This window comes from Vidua chalybeata, chromosome 2 (assembly GCF_026979565.1).
Source record: "Vidua chalybeata isolate OUT-0048 chromosome 2, bVidCha1 merged haplotype, whole genome shotgun sequence".
Classification (NCBI taxonomy): Eukaryota; Metazoa; Chordata; class Aves; order Passeriformes; family Viduidae; genus Vidua; species Vidua chalybeata.
Genome location: NC_071531.1, coordinates 37626941 through 37645745, shown reverse-complemented (window position 1 = coordinate 37645745; position 18805 = coordinate 37626941). Strand labels below are relative to the sequence as shown.

Sequence of the window (18805 nt, the reverse complement as noted above, 5' to 3'; positions counted from 1 at the left end):
GTGAAATACCACTGGCATCCACTGCATTTTGGTCAACGTTACCTGAATCTCTCACAGCTTTCCAAAGATGGTGCTCCAACAGTGAAGTCCTTATCTTGCCAGTGGCTTCCTTCCCAGACAGCCGCAGGCAAAGGCGTGTTCCGAAGCCTGTGTCACACATTGCCAACATCCCCACACCGGCAGCAATCACAAATCCCGACAGCTGCAGCCCGAGCACAAAGAGGTCACCACGCAGCCCTTACGTAAGGGAGCAATTTTGTAACAGCAAGAGACACCTCCCGCTCAAGGGAGCTGCAACCACAAAGTAACCAACTTGGGAGCACTGTTTACAAAATAAATAGTGGCAGGGTGTTAGCAACTCAGCGCTGCTACTAAAAGGTAACCGAAGAGCACAAAGCCATTCTTCAGAGCCAAAAGGGTCTTCCGAGAGAAAAATTTACCAAGGGGAAGGGGTGCTTTTGCAGCTGCGGTATAGAAATGCATGCTCCTGTTGGAATGCAGAACTGTAACAAGGTACACAACCCCCAAAAACCTAACCCCACGACACAGCTGTCAGCCTGCACAAATACAAACATACCACTCCTCATATCCAAGATGTCCATTCACTCAACAGATCACAAACACTGTCATGAGACCAAATACAGGTATCTAAGACTTCTCTTTTTTAGATTGTAATCAATTCAGGACAGGAGCCATCTCTCACTTTACACAATTTTGAGAAAAAATAGACTTCAACCTCAACTGGGTTTTCTAGGTGTTACCAAAAAATGATAAATTATTGTACCAAAATACTAAACAAGCCCTACAGAGAAGTGAGAGTCTCTGTACCATAGTTAGCAGAAGTTAAAGGGAGCACTTCTACTTTTATGAAAAATTCACCAGGACCTGATACATACTTTTAAAGTAAAAGTCAGTAATGCTGATGAGTGATTTATAAAATAGTTCTATAAACTGACTGGATAGACTGATAATTTGCTTAAAATATAATAATATTTTCTAAAAGTAGTATCAAAAGGGATGATTTTCACCCAGTATAAACTGTACATGAAGTATTAGACTCTCCACAATTGTAAGAGCCAAAAATCCCATGCAGTTCACCTCAGCCCCTCGCCCATTTAGGGGAGGATAATGTCTGATACAAAACTTTAACATATGGTCTTGGATTTCAAATAATGAAACAATGAGAAATGCAGTAGAAATATCAAATGAGAACCCAAAATAAAAAAAAGCAAGAAGGACTAAAATGTAATGTAAGAACACAAGTAAGATGGGTAGAATTCTGTGCTTTCCCTCTACACCCAGAAGGTGGAAATAAATCTTACATTCAAAGAGAGGCATGTGAGAAGCCTGAGCTTCACATCACCCCACACAAATTAATCCAATGTGAGTGCTGCAACCAGTAGATACCTCTGAACATTACCTTTGCAAACAAATACTGTCTTTGGACACAGCCAAACTCCAAATAGAGTTTGTAACATGTAACTCCAAATCTAGAAACATGTCTTTTACATTCAGAATATGGACAATTACTGCACATCAGATTACAGAAGGGCTTACTGTACTGAATGTTTTTCCTTGAGATTTTTTGAGGGTTTGCATCATCTCTCTTCAATAAAAAATATTACTTTGGGCATAAAACTTGCAAGACAGGCTTCAGGAAGAAGAAAAGAAAAAAATTTAGCCTATTTTATTTCTCCCAACACCTAGAAAGAATCCAAGAAATCTTCAGAATTTCATTTAAATTTGAAGTTAAGGAAGCAACTGATTGCAGATGGTTTTAACAGCTCTACCAACTCAATTAGAATGCAAATAAATGGACAGCATGTTTTGGCTCAGTATTAAAATCTGAAGCCTGGAAACTTCTATCAAGTGAAATCTAGATGTTTCTAAGTGTGCTAAAATTAGTGTTTTGTTTGGAATCACTTCTATTTAAGTTCTGGACAGAAAATGTGTGACAAAATGCAGTACAAATAAGGATAATTTATTATATTTTAAGAAGAATTCATTAGAATATTTACAAAGCTCAAGTCAGAAAAATCAGTCTTTTTAAATAATTATTTTATTTAAGACATTTTCTTTCTTATTCCTCTCTTGCTCCGTGATTTCTTTTTTCTGCCTTCAAACACAGGTTTGGCAGTCACCATGACTACATCTACCAGGTCTTCATCCTCACTACTTGAGCTACTGCACCCTTTTTTCTCTTTATGGTCTGCTGTCTCTGTTGCAGACGTGTTTTTCCTCCTTTTGCTCTTGCCTAAATCTCTACCTTTGGATTCCTCCATTGAGGAGTCACTAGAAGTTTCTGAAAGATGCAAATTTCCAACAAAACCACCTCCATATAAAAATTCTTTTCTGGAATCTGAATGTTTTCTTCTCTTTCCACTCTGTTTTGTTGCTGCAGCTTGATTTGTGTCATCTGTGGAACCTTCCCCTTTCCTTTTCCTGGGCTGTTTAAGTTCCATCTCTGTGACAGCAGTGGCCTCCTGAATTTCGTTGTCTGCTTCCTTTTCCTTTCTCTTCAGACAAGTCACAGCTCTGCGTAGTCTCTGGCTTTTAATAGCTTGTTTCTCATGCTGTTCCAGTCTGAAGAATGAATCAATTCGAAGCTGAGTCTACCAAAAATAAAACAGAAACACAGTTGAATGTTTTTGTGGGAATTCAGTTGTTAGATATATTATAAGCATCTGAAACTAAAGCAGGACAAAGGAGTAATGAAATCAATACATACGCACACAGATGTGAACAATAAGATGCATCATTATAGTAATACCCATACTTTACAATGAATTAGGCAACAAGAACCTTTACAAAAATTAATAATTAGTAAACTCCAGTGAGATTTCATAAATATTGCACAGCTGGTGATTAGACATATGTTGCTATTGTCAACCCTAATATAGAGAATCTCTGTAGTGCTCTTAAGTATGTCCTTACAAACACATCCTTAGCTTCCAGCTGTGAAAGCAGAATGTTTACTAAGTAAATGCTGTAGAGTGCACTTTGCATTTGTGCCTCCAAGTGAAAGAACACGCAAGCGTTTGACTCCAGTTCATTGCACCACATGCTGCTACAGTATAAAGACTGAAGAGCAGAACTAGGAGTCCTCACACAGTGTGGATTTGTGCTCTTCAACCACAGCTAGGCTTTTTGTATAGGCCAAGCCAGTCCTCTGCTTTTTCCCTAACATTGCCTAAGTGAGGCAGACTCTTCCAAAGGATATTTCAGTCAACCTGAAAGTATATGTATATAACTGCGGGGCTTGCACTCCACTCAGTGATACAGACAACCTAAAACACTGGTTTAGACAATGTATCTATCTTGTGTATGGCAAAAGGAAAAAAGAATCTCACACTGGGTATAAATTTTCCAACCTACTTTGACAGCTACCACAGCAGACATCACCATTCACTTTCAAGTAATAGAGTTGACAGAACATTTTCTTGGAAATGAGATTAGTATTATTAACAGGCTCAACAGTTCAGTCTGCACTCGTGCTCAAAGGATGGGTATAATATCAAATGGGCAGTATCACTCCACCAAAATCTCAAGGGCACTTTTATATATACTTTATAAAGTGTTTATGAAACACTGTCTTCTAGAAATACTGAAGTTGCTTGAGGTACCTGTAGCTTGAGCATGTCCAGAAAAAGCGGCAGCCTGGACTTAAGATAGGTGCTTGATAGGTAAGGAAACTTGAAACCAATGTCTGAAATTATGCAGAGTCCCTCAAAGCACACTCAAATCATACAGAAATGAAGTCTAGAGAGGCAAGCTTAATGACTTTAAAAAAAATACATAAAAAGATTAAAACCCAAAGCCCAGCTTCTGAGAAAGATATTTTACTTCAAAGCCTTGCTGTTCTTTTTAAAATGCTTCTCTCACAATTTTCCAGTTACCCTTAAACTATAGGTAGATTTTCACCTGCTGCAAGTTCAGTTGTTTCATCACAGGCAAAAGGATTCCATCTATCTTCGTCCTGGTCCAGCCAAAGTGATCCTTGCAGAATGTGAAGAAAGTTAAGGAACTTTACAAAATGACTACTACTGGTCATTTCTAAGCACATAAAATGAAAATTCCCAAAGTAAACAAAGTCTGGAGGAAAGTTGCTCCACTTCAAAGCTTTTTCTACTACAAAATCAGACAGAAGACTCTCGGTTAAAACAACATATCACATGCATCTCCATTAGTTGCAGAACTTTTTCTCTAAGATCAACATTTCCAAAAGCATGTCTCAGTGAAATGCCTATAAGTAAACCTTATTTTTACACTTGTACCTACTGGAAACTTCATTTACTGTTTAAAACACTATTATCTCTGCATTTATTGCCATCTACTTTTCAATAGTTTGCTGCAGCTCAGACTGCAACTGAAGCAAAAAGTAGACATTATTGGAAGAAATGCAGGGAATAATTAGGGATAAAGTGCAGATTGAAACATCATTTCTGTCTAGACTTCAAGACTTATTTGTGAAAAAAGGCAAACATACAGAGGGAGTGCACAAGCAATCCCACTTCAAGAGCAGAAACAGGCACAGGACAGTTACAGAAATGTAACAGTTACAGAAATATAGTATCTCAACAAATTAGTCACTTCAGCTATAAGATTCTCTTTGCATGCAAAGTGAGGCAGCCCACTGTCTCAGGAGGGCAGAGCAGCCCTGACTGCTACACATGCATGGCTGCATTCCCTTCTATTCTAGAGCTGGTATCATTTTAAGGAGCACATGCAGATAGGGCTTGGGGCCCCTCACAACAAAGAGATGTTAAAAACTTGACACTCCATTACTGACTCCTTATGAACTTTGAGTACTTTCACCTAACAAGCAAAAGGATATTCTCTGATCTGCTCTACATCAGGCTTTCCCCAGGTAAACGAACCCCTTGACTCATCCACCACAGGTTTCAGGTATGCTTCTGCCACTGCTGGATTTGGGAAACCTGAATAAAGTTGTAGCTCCCGCAGTTTCTTCTTGACTTTGGTGTCATGTGGATTAGGCATCACTTTCTTATTCTTCTGAGCCTCATTCCACCACTCACTGAAAAACAGAGAAAATTATTAATTTGCCTCATAAAATAGAATTTGAAATATCAAGGACCACCATGCTAATTTCAATAGCCTTATTCTCTTTACTTCAATTACTACAATTTAAAATGTCCAAATGAAAGTTGGCCAAAGGGACAAAAAATCTTAAAAGCAGAAAAGACAAAACATACACATTAAATGCAGCTACTATAAGCCAAAGTGGCAAATAGCACCTGGATTCCCCATAAGCTGCTAAACAGAAGGCTCCAACATTAGCCTCACTTGCAGAGGATGTTCCACACACAATGATTATTTTTGGAGTTTTTTTAGTATGCACGGAAGAGAAAGGAAAACCATCCTTGCTATTGCTGATACAGCTGCCTTAGCCCTCTTCAAATCTTGTTCTTGCCGTCACCCTACCTGCCCGACTCCTTCCAGGTCATCCATTCCTCAATCAAGTCCCCTTTCTCTATGAGCAAATTACAGCAACCTCTCACCAACCCAGAGAGAATGAACCTCTGCTCCACTATGGATCCAGCTCTCCAATAAACTCTGAGGCAGATGTACAATTCTACAGCTGTTCTGCTGTCTTTATTTGTCACACTGTGATTGCTGTATCAACTTGTCACCTTATCTACCTCTCATTCCAAATAGTGATACAATGGAGTCATGTTTTACAGCCTACTTAGTCCTATTAATAATGGTCCCATTAATCAATGATGGCATTACATTTTGCTGCATAAGCATTGCGTTTAAGCATCAGAAAAGCATATTTACTAATAATCACAATATGGAGATACAAAAAAGCAAATCATAATTAAGCATACGCGAATTTTAAGAGAGGTTCCAAGCCATGCCCAGGAAATTCATTTAAAATCTCCATCGCTGTTACAAAGCCAACATTTGGGATGCCCTCAGTGTAGTCACTTCCAAGCAAGTATGCCAAATTAATCAGCTTGCTTCTATCCAACCCTGAAAAAGAACGTGTATGGATTCAGCATTTATTATCTTACAAAATAAAAAATATTATCAGAAAGGCAAAGGAACACAAAGGCATAAACTCCATAAAATTATAGTCAATTCAACATCAGAATTTCCTAAGTTCTATTCTGGAGCAGTATCAATATACTCCTGCTAGCTCCAGCACTAATAATTGTGCTAATTTGGCAAATAGATTTTGCCAAAATGAAAATGTTACAATGGACATCAGGAAGAACTTTTTTCATGGAAATTATTGTTAAACATTAGAATGGACTGTGCAGTGAGGTGATGGAGTCACCATCCCTGGAAGTGTTCAAGAAATAACTGGATGTGGTACTCAGCACCATGGTCTAGTTCACAAGGTGGTGATCATATAAACATTGGACTTGATGATCTCAGAGATCCTTTTTTTTCTCAGAGATATTTTTCCAACCTAAATAATTCTTTGATTCTGTAATTTCAAAATTTGGGGTTGTCACAAGATTTTTTTTTTACATTTATTACATCCAGTTACTGTTCTGATTTCATCTAATGCTGACCTGAATTGAGTAATGCCAGAATCAAATAAAAACATTCTGTTTGAATTCTAGTCCATAATACCAATGCCTCTGCTTCCTAGAAGAGTTCCTCAACTGGGAGCCTTTTGCTCTGTGCTGGTACAGTTACTAAGTAGACCAGAAGAGCCTGAGAAACAGCCAGAAAGAAAGAAGAATTCAGCTGACCACTTCTATTTGATAGGTTATAAGGACTGAGGCAACTAGACTGATTTTTAGTGACCAGATTCAAGAGTTGGGATTTGAAAATTTTTTTTAATTCCATGCAGAAAAGAAGGGACGCGAGTCTAAACTCACAAAGCAAGACCATCATCATGCTAGTCATGATATCCATCAGCTGTTCAGAATTTATGCAATTCATGGGAATGGAAAAGCACAAGACAGCAGAGGAATGTGACATAAAGACTGATGATGACTATTTTTTCCCAATAAATATATAAATATTTGGCTTATCACATCAAAGCCAGTTAAAAATCAAAGACATGCTTTTACAGCAATCCTTTCCAATTAGCTACTTAAGTGGGCAAAATTATTTCATTCAATTTGCTGGAAGAAACCAAAGCTACGATTTTCACCACATAAAAATGTTATGAAATTTTACACACTACTATTTCAAAGTCTGTAGCCTCTCAAATTGAAAATGTCAAAACTGATTTTAAAAGAGTTCTGCTCAAGACATAACAACAAGTATAAATTGGCTCGTATTTTGCCTAATACTTTATGTGACACTGAAGCTTAGTAGTTCAACAAAATAGGCAACAATTTGATTAGACTAACTCAAGAGCAATCAGATAGAAGAAAAAAGTCTTTCAGTGTCAACTATATGATAAATGTTTTACACATATTCCAGATCCACTTTTAATATATTACATCTCAGTATGTCCAAAACTAACTTCTGTTTCCAGAAGACTAAAAATCTCATGACATTAGAATATCATTTTCCCACCACATCAGAAAAATCATACTAAAATTTACTCAGAAACTGGTATAATAGTTCATATCTCCAGCCTTGATGATCATTACACTAATTCAGTATATCAAATGCAGGTGGTCTGCAAATTCAGGGGGGTAATCTGGCAGTAAAACAGCAACCTAACTGAATGGTCGGTTGTTTCTCCAAAGAACAGACATTGAATGACAGACACAAAATTCTGTAGAAAATACAAAGAGACAGATGACAGAGTTGTCTTATTAAAGACTGTGTTTAACAAATCAATACCTGAGGCTTACCTAGCTCGTTCTGAAAGTCAACATACTGATAATATTCTACGTATTTGTTCTGACTGAAGAAATTTTTATAAACATGTCGTGCACCAAACAACCAAACATCACTGTCATCCGTGATTGTCCCAGAGGTCTGATCAGTAAGGTCCAACACGGCACACTGTGCCTCAGCCTCCATTGGAGCTTCGATATATGGAATACCAAACAGACGGAGGAGCTCCTGGAGGATGGAAGGAAAACAGTTAATAATTAATCTAAAGAGTTCATTTCTAATACACTTCTAATCTAGCACTTCTGCTTGATTCAGAAGTGCTAGATTCACACTTGGGAGTTATTTAATACCTGACAACAAACCTTAAACTCTGGTAAAAAGTGCCAAGCTCAGTTAAGTCAAGAGGGAGTCCCTTTCAACTCCTCTCAAGCAGACAGTGCCATATAAGTCAAGCACTACTTGAGCACACTTTTACCACACAGTTTGAGAACTTGCTATCTTAAATACACAAGCATACTTAACTATTGTTTTGCACAGCAAGGAGAAAACTCCATGCATTACAATTATGTGGGCTCAGTGAAACAAAGATGCAGGTAAAACATAAAAAGTTAAAAAAAAAAAAACGTATCTATAAAAAAATGTGGTCACCACTTCATATAAGAAAGTAGCATGCAAGCATATGAGAAACATTCATATCAAGCAGGAAACAACAGTGGGAAGACTAATTGTTCCTTGGATATTGTTTTGATATGCCTCTATTTTGAAGCATTTTTGCTTTAATGGGATATATTAGATATATATATATATTCTATATATATATATATATAGATAGATAATATATAGATAATATAGTTATATATTCTAAAGATATAGATATCTATATATCTATATCTAGATCTATATCTAGATCACTTTAAAAAAATCACCTGAAGAAACAATTATGTGCAAATATTTAACCAAGATTAAGTATCATTTTAAAACTACCTAAACTGTCCCATTAAGAAAAAAAAAAACATGCATTTACATATTTCTCAGAATTAATTTGTTAGCATAAGTTTATTACACCACAGACACTACCACTAGTCTACTGTGTTATGGGTTTGTTAACCCAAACACATTGTATTAAACCTTGAAACACTGACACAGAAGTAACAGGCTTGTTCAGTCATTACTGGTGAGATTCCTTCAAGTTGCTTACTCAGGGCATAAACTACACAGACTCCTTGTAATTTTTTAACCTTTTAATCCCTAGGGGAAATCACAGTTTACCTAACACACAGACTGCACCAATTCTTTGCTGCTGTACATAGCTTCCTAATATTTTTTGTTCATTTTGCACCTTTCACAAAAACAGGCCAAGATCAACCTGGCCCAAGCTTTAAAAGTTGGTGCTTAAAAGATATATTGATTTATTCATAACTATATTATTATTTTATGTTGTTACACTTACTTAAAATAGTTGGATTATTTCAACACTTGCAATATTTTAAAATAAGCAAACTGAAGAAAACAAGCTCCTAAGAGGGAAAAAGGTGACCTATAGCTAAGCAAAATTACTAACAGCTTTTGAGTAAATGACTGGGATAGAGGAAGGAAACAAATCAAAATGACTCAACAAATACTACCTGGCTTTCCAAGAACATCTGTCCTGTTACAGAAGCAGCAACTCGTTCCTGCTGCTGTTTTTGAGACTGAAGTGTATTCTGCTCAGCAGAAAGGTCCTTTTCTAATTCTTCTAGTTCTTCCTGAAAATATAAACCAAAGTTTTTTATTATTTCAACAATTCAAGTACACTTAGGAAAGCAAAGCACAAAGTCTCCAACTACAATTATTCTACGAGTACCTGTTCCATTAATTCACACTAGGAGGTTGTTACAGCTTCTCTAATGCAGCAAGCTGTAAGACCAGAGATGGTCGAGTCATTAATTTACCTTGAAGTTTTCCTCTGATTTTAGGGAGATTATAATTGACCACCTTTAAAGAAAAATCAGTTCCCATACAATTAGATAGCTATGTGAGAAAGCAATGAAACAATAAGAAGCTGTTCAGTAGTTTTCCTTAACAACTATTTGAACAAAGCACTCCATTACAAGCTCAAAACAAGAAACAATGAGTTACCAAACTGATGTCTTGCCACTCATCCACTGCAGCTTTACCATCAGCATCTCCTTCAATATTCTGAGTGTTTCCCAACTGCACCTCATCAGACTCCTTCAGCAAGTCCAGTGTGAAAACATCAGGTTTGTCTGCCTCCACTTCTGCATATGTTGGTTCGTCACTCATTTTTTCATCATATTTAGTAGGAAACTCAGCATCATTACTGACCTCAGCATCCACTTCAATAAAGCTTCCTATCAAAGGAAAACAGAGACTTGTACATTTTTAACTTGGGCAGTGGCTTTTTTTTCTATATGCAGCAGATATATATAAGAATTGTGAAATTACATAAACCAAGTGGCTGACTGGCTAATAACACTAGTTAAATTCAATGTACACAATATGCTTTCCTGATTCTACATATTCTATACTCAGGTTTCAGTGATAAAATATGACACCAGGTGGAAAAAACACAGGTCAAATTTTCTTCCTGCCTCCTATATATATGGGAGTGGATGCATTTTTAATGATTGCTTACTAAGAGAAAAGGTTACCTTCAACTGACTACAAATACAATAATGTCCTATTTTCTTATCCTTTTACACAATCAAAAAGCACATACCATCAGAATCACTGTCTTCGGACTGTGATACCCCTTCTCTTTCCGCCTCAGGATCTCTTGCTTCTGGAAAAAATCTAGTATCCTCAGATACATTCTCCTCTGTTTGTGAAATTACTTCCTGTGTATTTTCAGAAATTTTCAAGTTTTCCTCATTTTTAGAAAGGTCTGTTGTTTCAGTGTGAATCAAAGCATCTATACTAGTTTGCACAGGGGAACAGCTTGGCTTTTGCAAACACAAATTCATATTCTTGTCTCCCAGAGACTTTAAGTCCATTTTGGAACCACCTTTTTCTTTGTCAAAGTCTTCTTTATCTTTTCTAGTATTGTTAATATAAGAATAATTTTCAGCTCTGGATACACTAGTATCATTTGATGAAATATGATTTTTGGAACCATTTTTTTCCTTGTCTACATCTTCTGTGTCTTTTATAGTATTGTCAATATAAGTTTCAGCTATGGATATACTGGTGTCCTTGGGTGTAATATGATTTTCTGAATAATTTTCTTCTTTGTCTATATCTTCTTTGCCTTTTCTAGTATTTTCAATAGCAGAATAATTTTCATCTCTGAATATACCAGTGTCTTTGGGTGTAATATCACTTTTTTCCAACTCCTGAGTCTTCTGTTTAAATTTAGCATCTTGCATAGTCACTTGGATTGATGAATGAATTGTAGCTGTAGGAATGTTTTTTCCCTCCTTAACTTCAGGAATCTGCTCTTCCTCATCTGAGCTACTAAGCAGAAAATCCTTCCCTTCTGGTCTTTCTGACAGCACTCCATCAGCTGTAGCAATAACAACTTCCTCCCCTTTATCATCTTCACTCAGAGCTTGCTGAATTGCCCGCAGTGTTCTTGGAGACACACTGCCTTCCTCTGGCACAAATTGGTCCACGTTCAATTGTCCTGCATCCAGTTCTTCTTCTGAGCTGCTTTCCACCATGGCTGCCTGGATAGCAAGCAAAGTCCGAGGAGAGGGGGGTGCTGCCACTACATTGTCATCTTCCTGCTTTGCATTAGCAGGAGAGTCATTGATTTTATTTAATTTAGTCAATTCATGCATTTTTGATGAGGGTCCTGCAGTAGTTTCCAAGTCTCTACTCATAGCCTCTTTTGCTTGAATACCTGAAGGAAAGTTTTGTGTGGAAAAATACTGCTTTGTAAAAACATTCTGTTTTACATAATGAACATCATTATATAAAGATTATTAAACTACTTTTCTGCAGGTTTACAGATCACAGTTAATGATGTGTAACAGTAAAGCACATTTCATACAAAGTACTGGCTACGTGCACCAATAAACAATATTCAGGTTTGTTTTTAAACTGCTAGTTTTAAGTGTGCACACTCCAAACAACAGGTTTTACAAAATTAAGACCCAACATACCCTTTATCAGAATATAGTGAGAAGTCTCTTCAGAGACTACCCTCCTTGATTCCACTTCTTTCACAAAACCACCTTCATTTTCGTATTGTGTTTGGATTTCACCTGAGTGCTGTTGACTCATTTCTTTTTGTACATTTTCTATGCACCGATTGAGGTTGCTTTTTTTAAGCAAACCCCTAAGCTGGTACTGGGAAAAGTCATTGGAGTCCTCAAAAAAACAAAACAAAAAACAAACAAATCAATTGAAATAAAACACCCCTTTTAAGCAAATTCATTTCCCGCATTCTGGAAGAGTGTGGGAATTCTTTCAGGAGTTTCTTTAAGCAGCTAACATTTGTCTTTCACTGGCTGCTGCACTTGCAAGAAACAGCAATATTATCCTGGCAACATACAATTCTGAAAGGTACCAGTAGTTCTCAGTGCCAGAGAACATCTCAATTTTGGTTATCAGAGCTCATCTCCATCTCAAAAAGAAAAGCAATTAAAAGAGAATCCACATGTGGATTATTTTTAAATGATGGTTCTTAGCTTACACTTGGACACAAGCCATCATTTGATCTGATGTATATTGTACTTTCCAAACCTCACTGTAGAAGTGCTACTATAGGATTCCCTATTTGTGTCTGAACAGCTTCAACACATCTGCCTAAGTTACAAAAATCTTTTCCCAGCTGCCAGCTCCTCTAACAACCCCAGGGTCTGGAATCCAAGCTGTGTTCATCCTGCCTGGTTCATCCACACCAGTAGCATGTTATGTAATCTTTGGCATAATGCTGATGAGGCACGAAATACAGCACAATTTTTAACATTTCTACCAAAATGAATTAGCTCTGCTAATTTTAGTGGAAATCAAGAGATAAGGCTGTTAAGAGTCATTATCTCATTGGATTTTTTTTCTCCTCATGGTAACATCTCTTGTTAAACAGTCCAGGGTGTAAAGTTTTCCAGAAGTAGTACTCTTTCTCCATTTGCATTAATGGCAATAGCGCCATTCCAATGCCTTGAAAGCTATTTTAAATATTACCTCTGGCATTGCTTCAAATAACGTTCTTCTTCGCTTTGTAAGTTCTTTAATATCAGTCAAGATCTCATGTTTTATTTCTGGAGGCAGCCTGTGGAAATCTTCTGATTCAATATCTACAGAATAAGGATTTTCACATAATTGTTCCTATAATAACAGAAAACAAGAATACATATCACGGAATCACAGAATAATGAGGTTGGAAGAGACCTCTAAGATCATCAAATCCAACTTATGCCCTATCACCTCAACTAGACTATAGCACCAAGTGCCATGTCCAGTCTTTTTTTAAACACATCCAGAGATGATGATTCTACCACCTCCCTGGGAAGACAATTCCAGTACTTTATTATTCTTTCAGTGAAAAATTTCTTCCTAATATCCAATCTGTACCTTCCCTGACGTAGCCGGAGACTGTGTCCTCTTGTTCTGTCAGTTGCTGCCCGGTGGAAGAGACCAACCCCCCACCTGTCTTCAGGAAGTTGTAGAGAGCAATAAGGTCACCTCCAAGCCTCCTTTTCTCCAGGCTAAACAACCCCAGCTCCTTCAAACATTCCTCATAGGGCTTGTGTTCCAAGCCTCTCACCAACCTTGTTGCCCTCCTCTGGATGCACTCAAGCATCTCAACATCCTTCCTAAACTGAGGGGCCCAGAACTGGACACAGTACTCAAGATGCGGTCTCACCAGCGCTGAGTACAGGGGAAGAATGACCTCCCTGCTCCTGCTGGTCACACAATTCCTAATGCACAATTCCTAATGCAAGCCAGGATGCCATTGATGCAGGCCAGGATACCACTGAATACATATTTTATATTAGAGCAGAACAAAAATAATAAAATATTTAGAGCATTATTCCAAGCAAGATAAAAAACCCAAGCCCTCAAGAACTTTGTTGCTACTTCCCACATAGTGAAAACAAGAAAAAGAAAGTAACTACTATGTAATAAAGTAATGCTAAGTACCTCATTATTGATGTACACTATACAGAGAAACTTGATTTTATTCTTTTTACAAAAAGATACTTAGTATAAAACACAGAACTGGGTCATATAGCCTCAGCTACTCAGATTTTGTCCTTCTAAAGAGGTTCTCCGCCTGAATGAGAACTGCTTCAAAGATAAGCAATCTTTCCAACAGTGTTTCTTTTTTTTTCCTATTGATGAAAGCAGAGACAATTTTATTATTTATTATGTCTTCCTCTTAGGTTATGTATTTCTCTTCTCCTCTTCCAATCAGATCAGCAGATCAGAAGCAAATACATAATTTATCTGAAAACACAAGGACTTAAGTGCTTCAACTTCAGTTCATATTTGAAGAAGCACAGGAGTTTTGTTAAATATGCTGTTATGTACATACACATGCATAAATGCATGCATTTCTCCTACATTGTTACAAAAACCAATGTCTTCTCCATATGTTCAAAGGAAGTAGTAAAAAGAAAAAGGCTATCACAAGAATTTTCTGTTCTGCTATATTCTAGTGGAGAAATCACATTTATATTTCCTCACTAATAGGAATTTTTAGAGTACTGAAAATTAACTTGTTTTCTTATAAGTAATGCTATAATAAGACCTGCATCTCCAAATAATTGGATTTTCTAAGCTTTTTGTTTGTCTTTTAAGCACAGCACATGAATGAGAGGATTGACCACAGTAACAAGGCAACTAGTTGCACTTACTTGCAACATCTGTTTTTGGCTCATTCTCATTTGCCATTCTTTTTCTTCCTCCTCCTCTGAGCTAAAAAATCACAGAGAAAACAAATGTGTAGATATTTACCCAGGAAAAAAAAGTTTATATTTTAAGCAAAAAGACATTAGTCATGCCTTCGCTGGTCAAGCAAAAAAATTTGCAGCATCAAACACACACACACACATATATATTTACATACATATTCATATGTGTATATATATAATATATATACATATAAATATGCACACAGGTCATAAAGATCTGAGCAGAAAGTAAGAAGGCAAACTTATGTCAGTTAAAACTAGATGGAGACAAGTGCTGCTGTTTAGATCATGACACAATTCTTACTTGGTCAGCATTTGAAGTATATAAAAGTACAGATATGCAAAGAATAACCTACAGGGCAGCTTCACATTCTCAGTATTATTTAAGAAGATGCCACAGGTATGACAAGTGCAGACAAAGCCTGCCTCTGCTGAACATGCCAACACACAACAGAATCAAGCTGCCACACCCAAGCTTGAACAATCAGTCCCATTTAGTTGTATGGACTTGGCCATAGAGACTGAGGTAGAACTTTCATCCTTATACAAGAATCCAGTGTAGAAAATGAATCTGTGGGCTGAAAACTTCTGTTACTTTCCCATAAATAACTAGGAGGCCTCTATATCCAAAAAGAAACTGAAATAAAATACAAATTAAAGAACTATATTTTTTATATATATATATATATATATATTACAATGTCTCATAGGTCAAAAGTCTTTGATCAGCATCAAAAAATGGGGTTTATACTTTTACCCAAGTTTATTACAAACCATTTAAGCTATTTTTCTTAATTCTACCTACCTATTCTTCTCTTCATTCTCTAAAGCAGGCAATACATACATATCATCAATTCCTTCTCTTCGAACTTGTGTAATACTGGGCAAAGCTTCATTGCTTAGGGAAAAAAAAAAAACAGCAATTAACAGCTTCAGAAAGACTTACTGTCACTTATAAACAAGGGAAAAATAATTTTTATTCTTGCCTTTTGCCTCTAATAGCAGTTTTGATAACATGTCTCTTCAAAAGTGTTTTCAAGAGTTTCTCTGTAGTTTTCCTGGAATCATTGATGGCAATTTCCTTTCTTTGTCTTCGCTTTGCCTATGAAAATAAGATTAACACCAACAAGATTTTGCTGGATGCTGAAGACACACATCCAGTGAATCCGTATTAAAATTCTATGTGTTGAGCCTATGAGCTACTCCTAATTCATTCTACACCAAGAGGGACAGAGCCTCTAAATCTATGTCCATTTCCTCTGTGGGATTCAGGAGCAGCTTTCAGCTTCTGGGTACAAATGCCTGCAGAGCTGCATTCAGCTCCATTCTGGAATACAAGCCAGGCTTGTGCCATCATCCACTTCTCTGCAACCTGGCTCCCATGCAAATCAAACCTGCCTAGATTAAAGAGCTGCTGCATGCTCCAAGAGCTAACTCAGGCTGGGACTGCAAAGGACACCTGCAGAGCAGTGGACTTCAATCCTCCATCCCTACAGCTCAGAAACATAAGCAGAACAACAGGAGGGAAACTGAAAATGGCTGCTTACCATCAGCAGACACACAGCCTCTTTTACATTGCAGTAACTCACAAAGGCACTTACCAAGGTTTGTCTCTTCAGAAGCGGTGCCTCTCCATCAAAAACAAAGACTGGTCGAATCCGGAAAAACAGTAACTTGCAGAGTCGATGAAACAGAGTGAGCAGGTGAGCATTCCGTACAGAAATACCACCACGATCTCTGGCTCCCTTTATTGCTTGGTTCAACCAAATACTGATATCTTAAACAATCATTGAGAGGAAAAAATGTGCTCTTTTACACATATACCACATTGGGAGTTCCTATAAAGTGCACAGATTTGACTGAGTGGCTTTTGCCCACGGCTCCAAGTTTGTCTTACCGAAACCAAGAATATCCAAATAGCTATGAGCTTGGAAGAAGAATAAATCATTGTCCCTATTGACCTGCACAAAAAGCAGAGTGGAAGCAAAAGCACAGCAAATACCTCCCCAGTTATTTTTATAGGTAAATGATGGGTATCTTCCTTCCACATCTTCCCAGCATTTAATCAAGTATACAGGACAGAAAAGCTGATGCATAAGCATAAAACTTCTTCATCTTGTAGTACTACGGAGAGCAGCACATTTATTTATAAAGTGCAAAATTCTATAGTCCAACACTTGTATAAGGAGCCTATTAAAGAGAGTCTATTTTTTAAACGATGAAAATAAAAGAGCTTAGTATTTCACAATCGTAAAGCAAAACTTCCACTTACCAAAATGTAGGTAATTTAAACGTAACAATAAGAAAAATAAAATATCTTATAAATAAGGGAAATAGTTAAAACAAACTCCCTTGCAATTTCGGTTACCGAGATTTACTTTTAAAGGATACCAACAGCGAGAATTTTCCCTTCCAGCGTTTCTGGGCTTATGGGTCTCCCGGTGCATTCAAGCAGCTTCCAAAGTCCTTGAACTCCCATTGTCCTTCCTTAGCTGCTTTGAGAGAAAATGTATGAGGCACAAAAGAAGGAATAACCCAAAGGTTATGCGGCCCTTAACTGTTTTATTAATTCAAACGGAAATAACGAAGCAGCCGCTCAGGCCGGGAAAGCAGCGGGGACAGCAGCGGGGACAGCGGCAGGCGGGGGTCGCGATCCCGGACCTGTGGCGGGGAGCGGATCCCGGCGCAGGGACGCGGAAGGGACGCGGAAGGGACGCGGAAGGGACGCGGAAGGGACGGAGGCCCCACCACCCGCGGCCTCCCGGCGCACGGAGCGCAGGCCCCGCCCGGCGCGGGCCCGCGGGCCGCTGGGAGTCGCAGTGCGCGGGGCGGAGCCGGCGCAGGGCCCGGCCCGGGAACAGCCGCCCACACCCCGCCCCGCAGCCCCGGGGCAGGCGGCGCCCACCGCCCCTTCTCCAGCTGCGGCCCCTATGGCCGGTAGGCTCCTCGGCTGCCTGGAGGAGAGCCTAGTACGTAACAGCAGAGAATAACAGCATCAATTATGTTGGAAAAGATCTCCGAGATCACCGAGTCCAACCTGTGACCGAACGTCCCTTTGTCAACTGGACCATGATCTAAGTGCCACGTCCAGTCTAAACACTCAGGGAAGGTAACTGCATCAGCTCCCTGGGCAGTCCCAGTATCTGATCACCCTTTCTGTAAAGAAATTCCCTTATGTCCAGCCTAAACCTCACCTGATGCAGCTTGAGGCCATTTCCTCTCGTCCTGTCACTTGTTACCTGTGAGAAGAGGCCGACCCCCACCTGGTTACACACCCTCCTTTCAGGTGGTTGTGGAGAGTGATAAGGCTCACACAGAGAATGAGCCTCCTCTGCTCCAGGCTAAATGAACCCAGCTCTCTCAGCTGCTCCTCACAGGACTTGTGCTCCAGAGACTTTACCAGCTCCATTGCTCTTCTCTGGTTGGAGAATGAAAAGTCTCCTGTCCTAGAACAAAATCCCACAATGCAGACCAAAAGTAGTCCTATTTTTCCCACTCCCAAACATGATTTCCCCTGCAGCCTGTGCTCTCTCTGTTCTGCCTCAACCACAGCCCCAGCGCCCCCCACTGCAGGCATCCCACCACTGGGGAATCCCTAGGGAAAGCTCCCTGCAGCACATGCACTTGGCTCCTGCTAATGCTAGAAGAATCCATATACTACATACTCTGTGGATAAAGTGTGACAGTCTCCAACCCAAGAGCAAAATAACTGTAAAACCAGAATTTCATCCCAACCTACTTAAGCAGAACAGCCAGTACCATCAGAGGAGAGACCCTGTTTCTTAGCGCAACTATCATTATTAAGCAAAAGTTATGAGACACACATGTAACTCTGGCTATGTAAGTCCTAAATCCCCTAAAGAACACAGCTCAAGTATTCTAATCAAAGCTGAGCCCTCAGCCCAAACTCAGCTTGCAAAAACAGGCTCTGAAAATAGTTCATCCAGAAAATAAAATTTCAAAACCTATGAGTTTTGTTCAGTCATGAGGCCGCAGGCTTTGAGAAATTAAATAGTAGAATTCACAGTGGCTGCACCGAGCACCACATTTTATGACCAAAGAAATCTTACCTACTTTGCTTAAGCAGTAGTTACAACTCTGATCTGTCGCTTACCTATTTTGCTCAAGACCTTCACTAAATGTAGGGCCATCATTTCCAAAACAAATGAAAC

At 38.6% G+C, this 18805-nt stretch overlaps 1 protein-coding gene across 3 annotated transcripts; it reads right to left on the bottom strand.

Moving 5' to 3' along the window:
- Positions 1 to 1965: 1965 nt before the first annotated feature.
- ERCC5 (ERCC excision repair 5, endonuclease) lies at positions 1966 to 18718 on the bottom strand. Of its 3 annotated transcripts, none has more exons than XM_053934846.1 (16): positions 17828 to 18718; positions 17025 to 17125; positions 16235 to 16410; positions 15620 to 15735; positions 15439 to 15531; positions 14577 to 14637; positions 12901 to 13044; positions 11877 to 12084; positions 10493 to 11614; positions 9892 to 10124; positions 9399 to 9518; positions 7788 to 8001; positions 5850 to 5994; positions 4835 to 5035; positions 3922 to 4006; positions 1966 to 2612 (listed from the first exon to the last, which is right to left on the bottom strand). In XM_053934846.1, the coding sequence occupies exons 2-16, from the start codon at positions 17110 to 17112 to the stop codon at positions 2064 to 2066; spliced, it is 3555 nt and encodes a 1184-aa protein (XP_053790821.1). In that variant the 5' UTR covers positions 17113 to 17125; positions 17828 to 18718; the 3' UTR covers positions 1966 to 2063. The 3 variants fall into 3 exon arrangements, with proteins under 3 accessions (XP_053790821.1, XP_053790820.1, XP_053790822.1); XM_053934845.1 differs by lacking the exon at positions 17828 to 18718 and adding an exon at positions 17295 to 17349; XM_053934847.1 differs by lacking the exons at positions 1966 to 2612; positions 3922 to 4006; positions 4835 to 5035; positions 5850 to 5994; positions 17828 to 18718 and adding an exon at positions 6532 to 6687 and having other exon boundaries at positions 17025 to 17288.
- Between the last annotated feature and the right edge of the window lie 87 nt (positions 18719 to 18805).